General features: G+C 43.2%; 1 protein-coding gene across 1 annotated transcript in view; it reads left to right on the top strand.

Annotated features, from left to right (window-relative positions):
- The window catches only part of DNER (delta/notch like EGF repeat containing), a gene marked incomplete at its 5' end in the record, with an annotated part of 319,258 nt that overhangs the window by 131,405 nt on the left and 171,360 nt on the right, over positions 1-16,493 (top strand). The window contains 3 exon segments of the mRNA XM_034655313.1: positions 9-308; positions 2,471-2,565; positions 4,741-4,907. Of these exon segments, the coding sequence (XP_034511204.1) occupies positions 9-308; positions 2,471-2,565; positions 4,741-4,907 (562 nt within the window).

Below are 16,493 nucleotides of genomic sequence, written 5' to 3'. Positions count from 1 at the left end.
CGTTTCAGCTCGTGGCGGATCCTTGCGCCAGCACCCCTTGTCACCATGGCAACTGCAGCAGCAGCAGCAGGGGGGGCTACCTGTGCATTTGCAACGAAGGCTATGAAGGTCCCAACTGTGAACAGGGGCTGCCCAGCCTCCCCGCCTCCGGCTGGACCGAGTCCATGACCCCCAGGCAGCTGCAGCCTGTCCCCGCCACCCAGGAGCCCGACATCATCCTGCCTCGCTCTCAGGCCACCGTGACCCTGCCCACCTGGCAGCCCAAAACAGGCCAGAAAGTTGTAGAAATGAAATGGGATCAAGTGGAGGTGAGAACGGTTGATTGCATATGTAAAGGAACCAGTGCCGTTAAAATAATTTCAGTGGCAATAAAAATGGAAGACCTTTCAGTTACCCCCTTGACAAAATCAGGTGTCTACCCTTCCTCCCGTCTGCGCCTGTGTGTGGGAGATCTCTTTCCCTTACATGAAGGAGACTTTTCAATTATGACTGTTTTGTGGGCATAAAAAGAGTAAGCAAGGAAATAAAATGAATGAAGTTATTTTCTGGAACGACATCCACATCCATTTCTGTGAGAGAATCTTGGATTGGGGGCAGACCCTCCACCGTTGACCTAATTTTCCTTAATATTATGCTTCACTTCCTGTTCGTTTATTATTTGGTGCCTTGCAGCCAATATGATTTAAAAAAAAAAGAGTGGCCATCAGTGATTTTTTAAAATATTTTGAGAATGCATTTGAATGAAATTTCCCAATTTTGTCCATTTTGGCAAGAACAGATACTGTTTATTGAATCTCATCCAGTCTGGGTTTGGCTTGTATTTTTAAGCTCATCGAAAGTCTCATGTTGAGGCATTTTCAGCAGACCCTTGGAAGTTGCCATACAACATAAATTTGCTAGCTGGGAGAGCCGGGGAGCAAATCCAAATGATGACTCCGAGGTGACATCGATAGAATATAATTCTGTTCCATAGCTTGTATATTATATGACATCCTGTGATTGTATATTATTACTGGTTTTGTAGCTTAAATGACAAAACACATAGATCTTGTGTAGCAGTTTTAGAGTCAAGGAGTATGTCTAGACATTTCCCTTATTGTTATAAAAGAGACAAGGCAGCATTTCTTCCTTTATTTTCTTGGGTAGTTCTAACCAGTTGACCCATTTTTTTTTTCATTGCCACACAATTTATGGAGGCCATATTCAGACTGCAGGGCAGGGTTTTTCAGCCTACCTAAAAAAACTGTGAACGTGTTCTGATTTCAGACTTTTAATAAATGCTTTGAAGTTTTGATTTGAATCCCTCCTTGAGGATGACTCACTCCTTGAATGTGAACTAGATTTGATTCTACATTTATCAAGGAAGTTTCCCTTAAAGACAGTTTCTCCCCAACCAGCCATTGCCATCTATTTATTTAAAGGCATGCTCTCCTACTGTTGGTAAATGTGGAAAGAAATGCCTCATCTTCCTGTCATGCTGTAATTTCTTAGGCTGTTCGAGAAGCAGGTTAAAAAGTTGCCAGAGGAAGATGGGAATATATTTGGGTTTCCCCTTTTATGGAGTAATGATGCTTCAGAACTGTGAAGCTCTTTGGAGTCTCAAGGAACTCAAATTGATGTAACTAGTTGCCAGTTAACACATCTTTGAATATCCATGGTGGGCCTTCTTCACGGCATTTGACTCTCAGGCCTTCTGGGAAGTTCTAAGTGTTGGGTGTGGGTGGAAGTGCCGAGAATTTCTGTATTATTCTCAGTTAATTCACTGATGAGGGATACATTTAATACCCCTTTGTTTTGCCTCCCCTGGGGGCAGACCGTGCTCACGGCATGAAGAATAAATGAATAAATTGGTCCGAACCACCTCACTAGACACAGCTCCAGTGTTCACAGTGTGTTTTCTGAAGAACACAGTCATTCCCCCCCAGGAGCCCCTTTTTGGGTACACATCGGCGTGTTACTTTTGAAAACAGGTCACTTAAAAAATGAAGGGGTAGTCCACGGGGAAAAAATAGGCAGCTTCCCAGCTCCTTGGCCTTAGCATGGGCTCCTGAGACCCACCTCTGCACAGAGCAGGGTCGCTCAGACCAGGTGCTTCTTGCTCTTTGCTCGTCCCAAGGCTTGCTCTCCTAGTTTATGCCTGCTGCATGTTGTAAGCCAGGCCTCAAAGTCTGCCTTCTTGTTCTGGAAGCGTTTAACCCCCCTGACCCCAGACGGAGGCCAGGGACTGCTTGCTAATGGAAGAGAGGACCCTGCTCACCGGTGATAGCAATCCAGGAACGGGTGTGGCTCTCAGGAAAGCTCGGGCATTTCAGAAAATCAAATGGCAGAGCTTTTGTTTTCTTTTGAGTTTGTAAGGTTTCACTTGTCCCTTCTCTGTCTCCAAAGGCCACTCATGGGAGTTTGCTTTGTAATATTACCTTGTATTACGATCAACCCCGATCACTTCTTTCTCCCCTTTTTCTTTCCCCAGGTGGTCCCAGATATTGCCTGTGGGAATGCAAGTTCTAATAGCTCTGCTGGTGGCCGCCTGGTGTCCTTCGAAGTGCCACAGAACACCTCAGTCAAGTAAGAACACTCGCCGCTGAAACCGTTAAGCTCGATACTGTGCCCGTAAGCTGGGTTGTGTCCATCCTGGTCAATCCAGTGAGAGTCATGACTGGGGTTTCATGCGTAGACATGGCCTAAATTGCTCAACATCCAGAAAGACCTATTTCAGGGGAGAACATTGCAGTGGGGATCCAGCTGGGCGGGGGACGCGGACTTGCGGAATTGGACGGCATGAGTAAGGTGTGAGATCAGAAACCCTGAGGCCTTGGATAAGATCCAGACTCAGACCTTCACTTCCCAAATGACTTTTGCTTTCAAAATTCTTTGGCCTCTTATGATTTTAATGGGCCATTGGTTAAATTCATGGGCATAATTTAAAATCCAAGCATCATAATTTTGCTTTTAAAAACAAGCATCTGAGGAGAGAGTGTTTTGTTTGGCTTTGTTTTAAACTTAAGTTCTTTCAAATGACGAACAGCCCACTGTCATGGGTGGGGACGGGAGAGGCAAGGGCTGAGCACCTGCTGTGTGTCAGGTGGGAGTGGGGGCAGGGGCTGGGGGTGGAGCCGGCCCCAGAGTGACCCCGTTCTGTCTGAGGGCTCTCACTGCTCATCCTTCTCTGTTTCTATTAGCCACCCACCCCCCACCCTCATGCAACCAAATGGGAATCTGCTGTCCAGTCATCAGGGACTTGAGAAGACCCAGGCACACGTGACCCTGGTGAACTAATACTTTGTATCAGCTCCCTTTAAAGGGGGAGGTGGGCACTGTAGACCTCTTCCATTTATACAGAAGCATTTTTGCCCACCTTGCCTTCTAAACAATGGAACTGAAATGTATCCCCTCCCCTGGAGCCTAGAACTCACTCTGCTGGGGGGAGTCAGGATGGGCAGGGAACTCGGCCCAGGGAAGAAGGCCCCTTGGGGAGAAAGGTGTGGCCTCTGAGGCAGCTTCCAGTTCTACCAGCAGGGGGACCCCGGTCCTAGTGTTTCAGGGCTCAGAATACAGATGGAAGTTAGAGCTGGGCTTTAGGCAAATCAGGACCCGTAGTTTCCTTTACGTTTACGAAACCATCTACCCAGGCGAATGGCCCCACGCGCTCTCTTTTCTCTCGAACGAGATACTGTACGGTGACTAACATAACAAAATAAAAATTATTATATATATTAAAAAAAAATGAAACCATCTCCTAGCCCTTTCTTGTCTGGCTTTCATAAGCCTTTCCAAACAGTTCTGATTGTCTATCCCTTTAAATGCTTTTTTTTTTTCTCCCTTCTCAACAAACTTGAAGTTCTCTAATACCCTCCTTGGCTGCAGGACTGGGCAAAAATAGCCACCTGACCCAGGCTGAGTGAGATGGGAGTGCCGAAGAAGCTCTGGGTGCCCTGAATTCACTTGTAAGGGCTGCTAGCCCCAGAGACTTTCATTTATTCATGGATTCAACCTTTTAGCAAACCCTGATTGAACACCCGAGTGCAAGCCAGGAGCTCTGCGCGCTAAGTACGCTCATCTCCCACAGGTGGAGACCTGCTTCTCCAGGAGCGCAGAGGAGGGGAGGGCTGGCTGCTGGGTGCTGGGAAGATCGTCAGGGAAGGTCTCAGAGAAGAGGTGACCTGCGGGCTAAGCCTTGCAGAATGGCACGTGAGCCAGAGGGGACAAAGGCTGGGAGCTGGGACAGAACCTGCTTGGGGAGGGACCATAGCTCCCTATGGCCAGAGCTCTGAGTTGGGGCTTGAAAGGGGAACTGAGGCCAAGGCTGATTTGCTTTCTAGCATCTCATTCTTTGATTTTACCCTGGAAACAAGAAAAAGCCAAGAGAAGCCCGAAGCATAGGTCATGACACACTTTGGCTCATGTGGGCAGCACAACTCGGAGCCGTTTGGGGATGGATGCATGACACATTTAGAGTAAATTCCAGCAGGACTCCATATCGTGTGGATGTGGAAGGATTTGTCTCTAAAAGAACTCAAGATGCCCTTTTATTATTGATTACAATTGTTACGCAAAGGTGAATCATCTCTTCGTGATCTTGTGGTCTGTTTTTAAGCCAGTGGGAGACAGACCTTTGTAACGATTTCCCGAGACCTTGGTAGATGTGCATGTCATTTTATTTTTATGTTTAACTTTGATGGACTGGTTCTAAGATGAATTTCTCTGAAAGGGATTTCTGGTTTACTCCATTCCTGTTTTCAGAATTCGGCAAGATGCCACGGCCTCGCTGATTTTGCTGTGGAAGGTCACGGCCACGGGATTCCAACAGTGCTCCCTCATCGATGGCCGGAGTGTGACTCTCCTCCAGGCCCCCGGGGGCCTGGTCCTCTTGGAGGAGATGCTCGCCCTAGGACACAACCACTTCATTGGTGAGTTCTGGAAATCCACCAACAACACATCTGGGTCCACCCAACCTTGATTTGGTGTTGAGAGACGGCGGGGAGGGCATTTTGCTCAAATAATCTGAGTTCTAGACATCAACCCTGTTTTTAGGTGAGGTTTTGCTTATGATCAAAATTGATTTCCAAGGTAGTATTTTCCGTGTGACTCAGTGTGGACAAAGTGTGCTCTGAAATCCTGGTCTTGTACGCCAGCTCTGGACAAAGCGACATGGATGTGTGACCTTTGGCACTTAAAGCTCAAGTCTGCCTTCTTTTTGACCCTCACCTGCTTTCTCTAGGGCTTGTGGGCAGCTTGAGGCCCTGAATGTTGCTCTCTCAGAAAAACCCTGCTCTCACCTGAGTTAGGCCTGACCTAGGGCCCTGGGCACAGCACCTCAGGAGCCATTTGCTACATCTGAGCCTCTACTCACAGATACCCTAGCGGATTTACAACTCCCTTTGGGGCTCCTCTTCCCACAACCCACCTTTCCGTCATGGGTCACTTTTGACTTTTCAGTTTCCCGAATATACTTAAATCTGCAGCTTATCCTTCCCTGAACTGCCATGTGCTCAATTAGCTGTCTTCAAATCCCTCTGCCCTGGAGTAGAAATGGCTTTTGTAAAGCAAGACTTCCCACCCACTGTCCCCTGCTCCTCCGAAGGGCTACACCTGGGCAGTTTCCAGAGGACACAGTCCCCTGGTTGGCATTTTGACAGCATCCTGCGTCGTCTTCATCCCTCATTCAATACAGAGCATCTCTGGGGTTGGAACTTGTAACTCCAGCCCCCAGGCAGGCCCATATCATCAGCTGCGAGCTTGATGCTTGTGCGGGCTCAACTCAGAGACACAAACTCAAGTTCAGACTTCACCCACAGTCCTGTGCCCCAAGCAGCCCCCTGCATCCTGCTGTTAATACCTTCTCCTGTCTGCTCACGTATTCCAACAGTCCTCCCCTGGATGGGGACAGAGACAGCATTCGTCTCTTAGGGGTGTTGTGAGGGTTCAGTATAGTAATGGATGTGCAAGTGTACTTTACAGATATTCGGGATGATTCTAGGCTGCTTAGGGTTCTTTGTTTTTTTTTGAGATACACTAAATATTTGCTAAATTAAATGGAAAGTATACAGCAAGATTATTCTCTAAGATATATATTTGATGCAAAAAATCATAATGAAGATAAACTGATAAAGTGAAATGCTCAGCTCTATATAATTTGTACTGTATTTTTATTTGACTGACCGTCCTCTGATAAGAAGGCCGTTTCTCAATCTTTGGAAATCCAACTGTGAAGTGGGTTGAGGGGAGCAGGGATTTTACTGGGTGGAGAAATCAGGGTGGGGAATGGACGTGTGGGGAAAAAAGGGTAGAGTATTTAACTTCAGACTGGTGGGTGTCTGTTCAGCTGGATATTGGATTACCAGAGTGATGTAATATTGTCAAGTCAAGTCTAAATTTTACTCCCCCAAATGTTGCAATAACTATTAATGTCCCTGTTTCAACAATTTATCTACAAGGATATAGTTTGTGTATTTTGGTAAATAGTTTCAATTTTACTTTGTACTGATTTTTTGAGTTTTCCTTTTTTAGTGGATTAAGCTGTCCTAAGGCATGGAGCTACCATTTTGCAAAAATACATGTGCTATCACCACTCCTTAAAATGTCCTTAGTATTACCAGAAGATATCCATTTGAAATGTTAGCTTACCTTTGATATTATGATTGTAACATAACTATAACTTCAGAGTGATGTTGGGGGTAAGGACAGAGATCAATAAAGAAGGATTTTCTAGTATTGATATAATTTTATACTCTCGAGATACAAGGAATTTTATGAACTCCAACAGAGATGGAGCTCATTTTGCTAACAACCAAATTTCATGGAAAAAATTTTATCTTGGGTTGAAATGTACTCCTCCTTAGAGGAATAATTTTTAAAAATTTAATTGATATATTACTAACTAAATTAAGGAATTTTTTCTTAAAAATTATATTCAGGTTATGACGAGGAGACAATGATTTTCAGTAACATCCTTTCTTTTTCTAAACCATTATTTTCCATTTGGAAAATTTGTGATCTGATGTCTTTTTAAATTTCTTAAGTTGAAAATTTTAAGTGTTTTATGTGGCTTTGTATTGGAGCTCACAGTCTTTTAGTGTTATTCTTTTTTCAAGGTAGGGGACAGTCTCATCACAAGCTCCTTCTGACGAAGAATGGCTAGCTTCTTCACAATGCAAGATTGGCTCACCCACACACTGCCAGAGACTTCTTTTACGAGATCTTTTGATCTCAAAGAAACAAGATTTATTTTTTGTAATCATCGTGGAAGTCTTATGCTTACTACATTGGCATGTGTTTAATCCTCTTTTTGTTAAATTTTTTTTTGGAAGACAGCTTTTTAAAATGATTCATTTTTACAACAGTGGGCTCTCTAGACATCAATACAGTTTAGCTAAGAACCAGAAGACTATTCTGCAGAGTACAACAGCGTTCGTTTGACAGATGAACAAATGGAGGCCAGCGCGGGTGGGAGGAAACTCTCACGCCAAAGGGACAGTAAAGTTCCAGAGTCGTGGTACCGTGTTTTAGTTACTTCTGCTCCTTTCTAGAAAGAAAGGCACTTGCAGGACTTGGCTGTGCCCTCTCTGCCCTTCCCTCTCCTTGGGTTCCACATACAAAACTGATGACCAAAGCATTTTCATATTTCTATGCAACAGAGCAGGGGAGTCCCTTCTGTGTCTTTGGGAGATCAACGTGCTCCCTGTCGCCTGCTTTACACAAATATTCTTTTTAAAAGTTTATTGCCAAGAGCCTATGAATATCCTGCGTGTTCCAGATGACGGTAATGTACTTATATTTGACCTATTTCAGTGACACTCCATTGATTTTTTAAAAACCGTTGCCCTTCATTACCATTGCCTTATACATATGTATACTCTTTCATGGAAAAAAAGAAATGGTAAAATATTTGACAAAGCGTGTAGCTCTTCCCTCTGTCCCTCAGTGCCTCAGCCCCTTTCCCCGGTGTTGTCTCCCAGTTGCAACACTCCTGCCTTCTCCTTAATCATCCCCTCGGCTTTTCCTAAATAGGCTTCTTTCACTATGTTATTTGCTTTATGCAAGGTTTTGAGGTCAGTAACTTAATCGATCTCTGTGTACGTTGTCTGCTCCGTGGCCATCAGCCAAGGTGCTTGTGAGCCCCTGAGTGATTTATTTGCCCAGTGGTTTGTGTCCCTAGAGAGGAAGGATGCACAATTCCAATTGCATTTCCGTGACAAGCAGTTGCCTGTCTTATGTAAGGTAATTTTTTTCTTCTTTTTTTTACTTGGAATTGCTTGGACACGTTGCTCTGATAGACACTGTCAGGGATGAGGGCCAAGGCAGCTGTCTGCTGTGTGTCTCTGTGTGAGAACATTTCCTCAGGGTGGAAGCCCTATTGAACTCCTTCTCTAGACTTTTCTTTCTCTGGTCTCCTACCCCTAGGTGTACCTCCCAGTACTTCTCCTTGGTGAACTCTGTCCGCCCACCGCCTCTCCCCTCCCCACCTGGACCTCCCCCTTCCTCATTTTCTCAAGCCTCACCTCCCCCCGCCCCCCATCTCTTCCTGTCCAAGACCTCATTTAAACTCTCCTGATTTGGAGTGCTTTAGGAGAAAAGTGGCCAGCCCAAAATTCTAGTCTACCTGGATTCTGAAATCCTCTTAAACACTCATAAATTCTTACAGACACACAGACAGCCCTGGAATATTCTCATGGTTCTTCTTTTGATCAGAAAACCCAGGCGGGGCATGTCTGTTTTACCCATACTTTTGTTGACCTGACTTCTCAGAGAAACCCCACTTTTTCCTTCACACTTCTCTCTTTTGTAATCCATATCTGTTGTCACCTTGATCTGGTATTTTCTCTCTTTGCTCACCTTTGAAATTATTTTTGTTTTGATCTAGGTCATTCTCTTCTCCGTTCTTTCCTGACGGTGGTCTAGCTGCTCAAATTTGCCTTTCTGTCTTCCCTCATTCTCTTCTCTGCTTCTAAGCCACAATTTTTTTCCTATCGCCTTTTACTGCCTTTGTATCATCCTTTCTTACAATTTTTAGTACATTTGTAACATCTAATATATCTTTTAAAAATAAGTGCAGTTTTATGTTTAATCCGCACTTGTGGTATTTCATTTGCAGCCTACAAAGAGCTGCTCATAGGGCTTGAGATCTGCTTTAACTCCACAAAGAAATGAGTGGTATAACATGTAGCTCGTAGCAATGTCCTTGTAGGAACTGGGCTCCCTTCTTCAGGATTACAGCTACTAAATTAGCTGCAGAACACTAGGAATAATGACTTCCAGGTCTTTGTAACGGATGTCTTAACTAGATTAGAAAGTTCCCCATTCTGTCTGTGACCCTTTTGTGCCTCCTGGGAGCTGCGGAGCACTTTAAGTTGCCTTGATTCTGTATTTTCAGCTTAAAAAGATTCTTGTCTTGCAAAACGATTTCTAAAGCAGTGCATTCTCTTTATTTTCTTCTCTTGACAACTAAGGAGGAATAACAGAGTACTTTAGCAGGTGCAACGAAGGTTGAGACTTTTCTTTTCCTTTGGTAAGACAGCACTGCTGTGATGGCCCTTCGCAGCCTCAGGGTTTAGATCTTCATGGGCTTACCTGATAGATGTATCCTCACTGGCGTCATGATATTTCCTTGAGGATACAGTCTTTTGTAGTCTAACAGTTTATACTGACTTAAAAAAAATAACAGAATTTTCTTACACAGCCAACTGATGCTTTATTCCTAGGCAAATATTCCCAATCTGGGCTTAGTTGGACCATGATTTTATGGCAGCCATAGAGTTCAAAGGTCACTTTTCAAGACTCCCATGAATCTCCTGCACTGGAGACTTTTGTGTTTGTGCATCCTTCTTAGGACAGAGCCAAACGTTCATTGGATTCTCACAGATATGTGAGTCCCAGGATTTCAGAACCACCACTTCGAGCTGTGTACATGGTCATGTGAGAATCCATATGCTTTTCCACGTTCTCTGCTCATTAGTGTCGTTCCTTGCGGCAGATCTACCAGCTTCCCGTGTCCCCATATCAAGGAACTTAACGTACTTTAATTTACTTACACTTGTAGGCAGCAGGACTGTGGGAAATACTCAGTTCTCCCTTAGTTTAGAAACTATGCATTGCATGCCTTGCACTTCCCCAGCCCTGTGCCTGCCTGGAAAAATGCAAAGATGACTTAGGTGTGGTCTCTGAGTGAGTGAATGGGGCAACAAAGACAGAGGCAAGTGCTGTAGACAAGGGACATGCCAAAGGGGTCCAGGATTTGGAGGAAGGAGCGGCTAACTGCCAGGGGGAGATAGGACGGGCAGAGTGGTCTCCTTGGATGCCCAAAGTGCAGTGTGTGGCATTTTGATGGCACGGGAGTCTGTTGAATTAAGATAATTTAGTAATAGTGCTGGAAATTGATTAATGGCCATCACAACTGGAAATAGAATTTAATTTCAGCATGCGTGTGATGGAATCTCCCATCCATTCCTCCAACTGAGAGGATATGAACAAATTTATGTAAAGTGCTCCAGGTATGAATTTTATTTCCTGGGTTCTCTGTTTATTTTCAAGGGGCAAAGGAGGGACCTTCTAGTCTTCGATGTGAATTTCCAGGTAGTCCTTCGGAATCTTCAATAAAGCTCTATTTTCTTATTCCCGAACTCTCTCTCTTTCCTCCCTCTGGGTAAACTCTTCCTGTGAGCCTTGACTTTTAAAATATAAGTTTTGAAAGCAAGTCATTTGGAGCTGGGATGTTTCATCCTGTAAGTTTGATGAAGAGAACGATTTGGGGGAACGTGTCCCAACAGGACAGGAGACACCACGAGGACCACACCAGATAGGGTAATGGTGATGGGCAGTATTCAAATGGGAAAAGTTCCAACAGGAAAGGAGGCATAGGAGATTTTTTAACATCATAGTTTGGCTGGAGAGCTTCCCAAAGTTACGCATAGTGGCCAATATTAATTTTTTTGCTTGTTCCTGTTTTAGCCATTTAGACATCAGATCTCTAGACAGAGGTCTTACTTTTTCGCAGCCATTTCTTGATGAATTCTTTTGTTTCTCAGGAGTTTAAAACAGCCAGGAGACACATAGGCCAGACACTGCCCCTTTCCACCTGCCATGCTTCTCCATCTTGTTAGTGGCCAATTTCCAGCTCTGTGTCACTGGCCTCTGGCCTCTAGCCGTGAGGACCCCGTGGCTCCAGCATCTGGCTCCCTGTGGAAGACACAGGGTGGCAGAGAAGAGGTATGAAGAGAAAAAGTCCAGGTCTAGACTAGGACTTGTCAGAAGGAAGGATTCCCATGTAGAGTAAACGGTGCTTAGCATACGTTTTCCTCTTACTTGTTGGAAAGGCCACTGGGAGATGCGGAGCCAAATTGGTAATTCAGCTCTCACAACTGTGAAGATTTTATGGACTGCTTATCTCTCTTCCACACACTCTTTAAGTTATATTTTTCCTGGCTCTGATGTCCATTTTAATTTGTATTTCACTATTTAGTGGTATGCATTTTCTGTGAGCTCCTCAGATCTTATGGAATAAGTTAGGCTGTAAAGAAATAAGATATTCATTGGGGCACTTAAAATTTCAGTATATTCTTTTACTATACCTTGATAACACCTTCATGATTATGACATGTTTTAGGGCCATTAGAATAAGGATGGGTATTTGCATCCTACCTCTGACCCAGTAAAGTAGGGTTGATTCTTAGAAATCCTGTAACTCATCATCCCATACGTAGGTTGCTATCAGACTAGTTTCTGAAACTACCCCTGCCTTCTTGCAGTATCAGACCTTGCTTAGTTTCATGAAGCCTTCAGGCTTCCTTTCTTTAAACCCTCTGCAGGTCATTCTCAAGCAAACAATTTTATTTATTTATTTTTGTTAAGATTTTATTTATTTGACACAGAGAGAGAGTGAGCACATAAGCAGGGAAAGAGGCAGAGGGAGAGGGAGAAGAAGATTCCCCTCTGAGCAGGGAGCCCTCTGCAGGACTCGATCCCAGGATCTGGGGATCACGACCTGAGCTGAAGGCAGACGCTTAATGGACTGAGCCACGCAGATGCCCCAAACAAGCAATATTTTACTAGCTTCTATTTGTGAAGGTGGATCGAGTATACCCCTTGCCATCTAAATCTGGGTTTCTGAGGTCTCTGGCCCCTTGGCTGTACCTTGAGTTGGAACCTTCCTCCCTAAGCCCATAGGCACTGAGCCCCCTCTAGCTTCCTGAGTGAAATCTGATTTCTGTAAGCATAATGTCCCACTGTCCCGAGTAACCCCTTCAGGACTGTCACCCTCTCTCCCTGCTGTTCCATGATAGGTCTCGTCTCTGTGGTCTGGACCCTGTCTGTCTTCTTGATACTCCCTAAAGTTCTTCTCAGCTCTTACATACTGACACCAGCCCCGAGTGGGGCTGTTTTTTCCCTGCCTCGGAATCCTGTGGTTTGAATGGCTGGTCACCCTTTTCAGATGTTCATCTCACCCAACCCTGCACGTTCCTTTTTGCTCTTGAAGTCTGTGTATTGTCTTGTCTCTGGGATCATTTTTGCCTTGCTCTGTCTCATTCTGCTTCTTAAAACTCATGACATTTTTGCTTTATCAGCGAAGTCTCACTTTTCTTTCTGATAATCCTGTTGCATCACACAGTGTGGCATCTGAATGTTCTCTATCCTCTTTTTTTTTTTTTTGTATGTTGATTTTATATCTTTAATTAGACTGTAAATTTCTAGAGAGAAGGGGCCGTATCATAGCTCCTTGGACTGTAGCCACCTGAGCGATTACATTTTGTTCATATGTAACAGTTTTTTCTTTTCAGTAAATGCCATGTGAAGAAAATTTCTAGTTGCAAATGTCAGTCTTTAGAATTCTTTGTAGATTTTTGCAACCCACCTCTGTGACATTTAAACTTCCACCCTTTATTACATTAAAAGTATTTGAAGATCAAATACAAAAAAAAAAAAAAAAAAAAAAAAAAAAAAAAAAAAAAGAAGAAAGAAAGATAGAAAAACTTTCCACCATCCTTTTGGGAATGCTGCGTTGTATATTTTGTCCTTTAAGATGTCTTGCTCTGGTGGCCTGGGGTAAAATAGTCAAAGAAAATTCGGAAAGGATACCAGCTATAGAATCATTAACATCTTCTTTTGCTAAAACCTTAAGATTTAACAAAGAAAATGCAAATGTCTCACCTTTTCGTGGTCACCTTAAAACCACAGTTGAATGTGGTCTTTTGAACTCCCTGCAATAGAGAGAAGAAACTTGGAAAAGTTTAAATAAAGAGCAATAGTTAGAACAAAAGCAGAGTAGGAGTATAAGGCTGACCTGAACAGCATAACTTGGATAAAACTCTTATAGCTCCCATTTGCCTGGTTGGGAGGTTTCTATTAAATTAAATTTTACTTAAATTGAAACCACATTTGTATATTATTAGCAATCATAATTATTCTTTTTGATCTTTTTATTATTGGTAATGAATATTAGAATTTTTTGTTAGCTGGCCTTGCACGTCAATGCCTTGCTCTTACTTTCCTAAAAATTGTCATGGTCAGCATCATTTGTGTATTGGCACCTATTGGTTGTGGTGCTAAACTAAGTATTGTTAACAAAAACGCTGTGGACATGCATGGTCCCTAGAGGTGACCGTCGAAGGTTCCCCGGGCCAACATGGAACGTCTGTTGCCCTGGCTGTGGTGGCATTGAGGCAGCTGGGCGAAGGTGAATGAGATGTTTCTCTTACCCTTCAAGACAGTCTGGAATCAGGCTTTGTGGAAGGCAGCTTGCTGGTCTGCCCACAGAGCTGGCTGTTCCACATCAGAGTCTTTTGCGAGCTCCCCAGGTTCTTTCACACACCGTAATTTGTACAAATTCTAGGAACTAATCAGAAAGTAAAGGACAACCATAGGATAGAGAAGCACCAGTCAGGGTCCATGCCTCTGAGCATGACTGTAAGTTAGAAAGCTGCTTCTGTAGATTTCGAGCACTAGTTTCAGCATTTAGGAGAACAGAGAGACTGTGGGGTAATTCTCCTGTGTGGGCCTGATGCATCAGGTGGAAGGGCTGGCTTGGTTTCAAGAAGCAAACTCAAGGTATGTCTTCATAACCATAAATTCTCCATTTCTCCCTCCCTGTTCTGCCACGTTGTCTCTCCCTCTCCCTCAGCCTTTTTTTTTTTTTTTTAAAGATTTTATTTATTTATTCGACAGAGATAGAGACAGCCAGCGAGAGAGGGAACACAAGCAGGGGGAGTGGGAGAGGAAGAAGCAGGCTCATAGCGGAGGAGCCTGATGTGGGGCTCGATCCCATAATGCCGGGATCACGCCCTGAGCCGAAGGCAGACGCTTAACCGCTGTGCCACCCAGGCGCCCCACCCTCAGCCTTTTATTTGAAAAATAGAAGTAGCTCATTTTACTTATAGATTACTTTGGAAAAATTAAGTAATAAGGAAAATTATTTTTATATTTTAAAGAATTTCTTGTTAACTTTGAAGAGAAATACCTTATTCCTTAACTGACAGTAGTTTTAACCCAAATCTAATGCACAGACTTTGCTTGGACCATGTTTTCTTCTTAACTTAGAGACACACCTTCTCAGGGCCTTACCAGTTTCCTGTCAAAGCTTTTCTTAACTTCTGTCAGTGCAAATTTCACTAAGAAAGTAATTTCACGAATTGCTGTGTTTATAGCCAAATTTCTGCCCCTCCATTGTGTACCTCTTTTTCTTCTTTCTAAGGGGGAGGGAGGGAGAAGGGAAGGGAGGGAGGGAAAGAGAAAGAAAGAGATTGAGTCTCAGGGCTCAGCCCAGGTTTTCTCACCAAAAGGTAATTTTCCAATTTACTCTTTTGAAAATTAAAAAGGCTCTATGACAATAGATAATATAAACAATATTCACACTTTTTTGGGGAAGAGGAACACATTCATATGCTGTTTGGTTATTTGCCTTTTTCGCTTAATGCATCACTGACATTCTTTTGTGTTAATAGGTATAAATCTGTCATATTCTTCTTACTGGCTGTATAGTGTTCCATTGAATCCATGTACTATAATTTATTGAATCAATATGCTATTGTTAAACAATTCGCTCTTTCATTTCTTTTGCCTATTAAGACAGAATCTCAAACACTGTTATAATCTCATCTTTGTAGCCTTTCTGATGATTTTTTTGGGTTAAATTTCCAGATCGAGAATTTCCTGGATCAAAGGATTTATATATTTTAATAACAACTTTGATACACGTTATCAAATTGTCCTTAGCTTTCTTCCAGTTTTCACTCAGGACAGCCAATTTATCTTTGGAATAGTGTGTTGTTGCCCTTGCATCAACTTGTGGCTAGTTGTTGTTGACTTGATCCAACTTTGTGTTTAGATATATGTCTTAGCAACTTCCTTAGGGATCTGAAGTGCTTAACGATCTCCACAAAGGAGAAAAATGGTCATTTACAGTTTCCAGAGAAAGGACAGTACAAATCTCTCTTTTTTTAAAAAAAATATTTTATTTATTTGTTGACAGAGAGAGAGGGAGAGAGAGAGCGCAAGCAGGGGGAATGGCAGAGGGAGAGGGAGAAGCAGGCTCCCCACTGAGCAGGGAGCCCGACATGGGGCTTGATCCTAGGACCCTGGGATCAGGACCTGAGCCGAAGGCAGACACTTAACCAACTGAGCCACCCAGATGCCCCCAGACAGTACAAATCTCTCTAAGCAGAAGACATGTAAAATGCTTACATATCAGAGTCATAGTAGATGGAATGGTTTCATTGCATTATTGCATTCGTACGTCTGATGGGGTGATGGGGAATGAAGAGCAGTTGCTGCTGTCACGCTTTCTACCACATGGTCAGGTTCTAGTGACATTTCTCCTGCTTAACGTTATGCAAAGAACTTTCATATTCCAGAAGGCTGCAATCCCTGATTCCGTTGCCATCTCCTTCTCTTAGATTCTTTTGCTTTCCCATTTCCATATGTTGAGGGAGATAGTTAAGTTCCATTTATCATAGACTTGTTATGAGGTCAGAATTATTCTCTGAGAATGGGGCAAAGAATTTTCCAGAAAAGACAAATATTTTGAAAACCCATCAGGGATGCTTTAGAGAGAATCATTTGACTTTGACACAAGATTATAGTAGTTGCAGTTGTTTTTCACAAAGCTCTTGGGTCTAGAACTGAGAGCAGCAAGTAAATGGACCAAAATAGGGCACGTCAGCAGGAGAAAATTGTCTAGTTTTTGGTGAGGAATATAAATAATTAGGACTGCATTTCAAAAAGACTCTCTTGCTTTCTCCTCCCTAATGCTCTCTCTGACATTTGGGTTTTGAATGCCATGATATTTTTGGTATTCACATACATCCCTAACAAGCAATGCGCTCATGGTGTCATCTTTTAACGCCGTTATTGTGAGTTTGACCTACAAAAGTTATATTTGCTTGGTAGACAAATGGAAAATCTCTTTAAATAAATACACCGACAAATACTGTTTGGCTATGTCAGTAGTAACAGACGCCAGCCTCTGGAACATTATCATGTTAAAAAACAAGATCTGCATCCTCTGT

Source organism: Ailuropoda melanoleuca, chromosome 2 (genome assembly GCF_002007445.2).
Source record: "Ailuropoda melanoleuca isolate Jingjing chromosome 2, ASM200744v2, whole genome shotgun sequence".
Lineage (NCBI taxonomy): Eukaryota > Metazoa > Chordata > Mammalia > Carnivora > Ursidae > Ailuropoda > Ailuropoda melanoleuca.
Note: the sequence above shows the minus strand (reverse complement) of the source record. Positions and strands in the feature narration are given on the sequence as shown.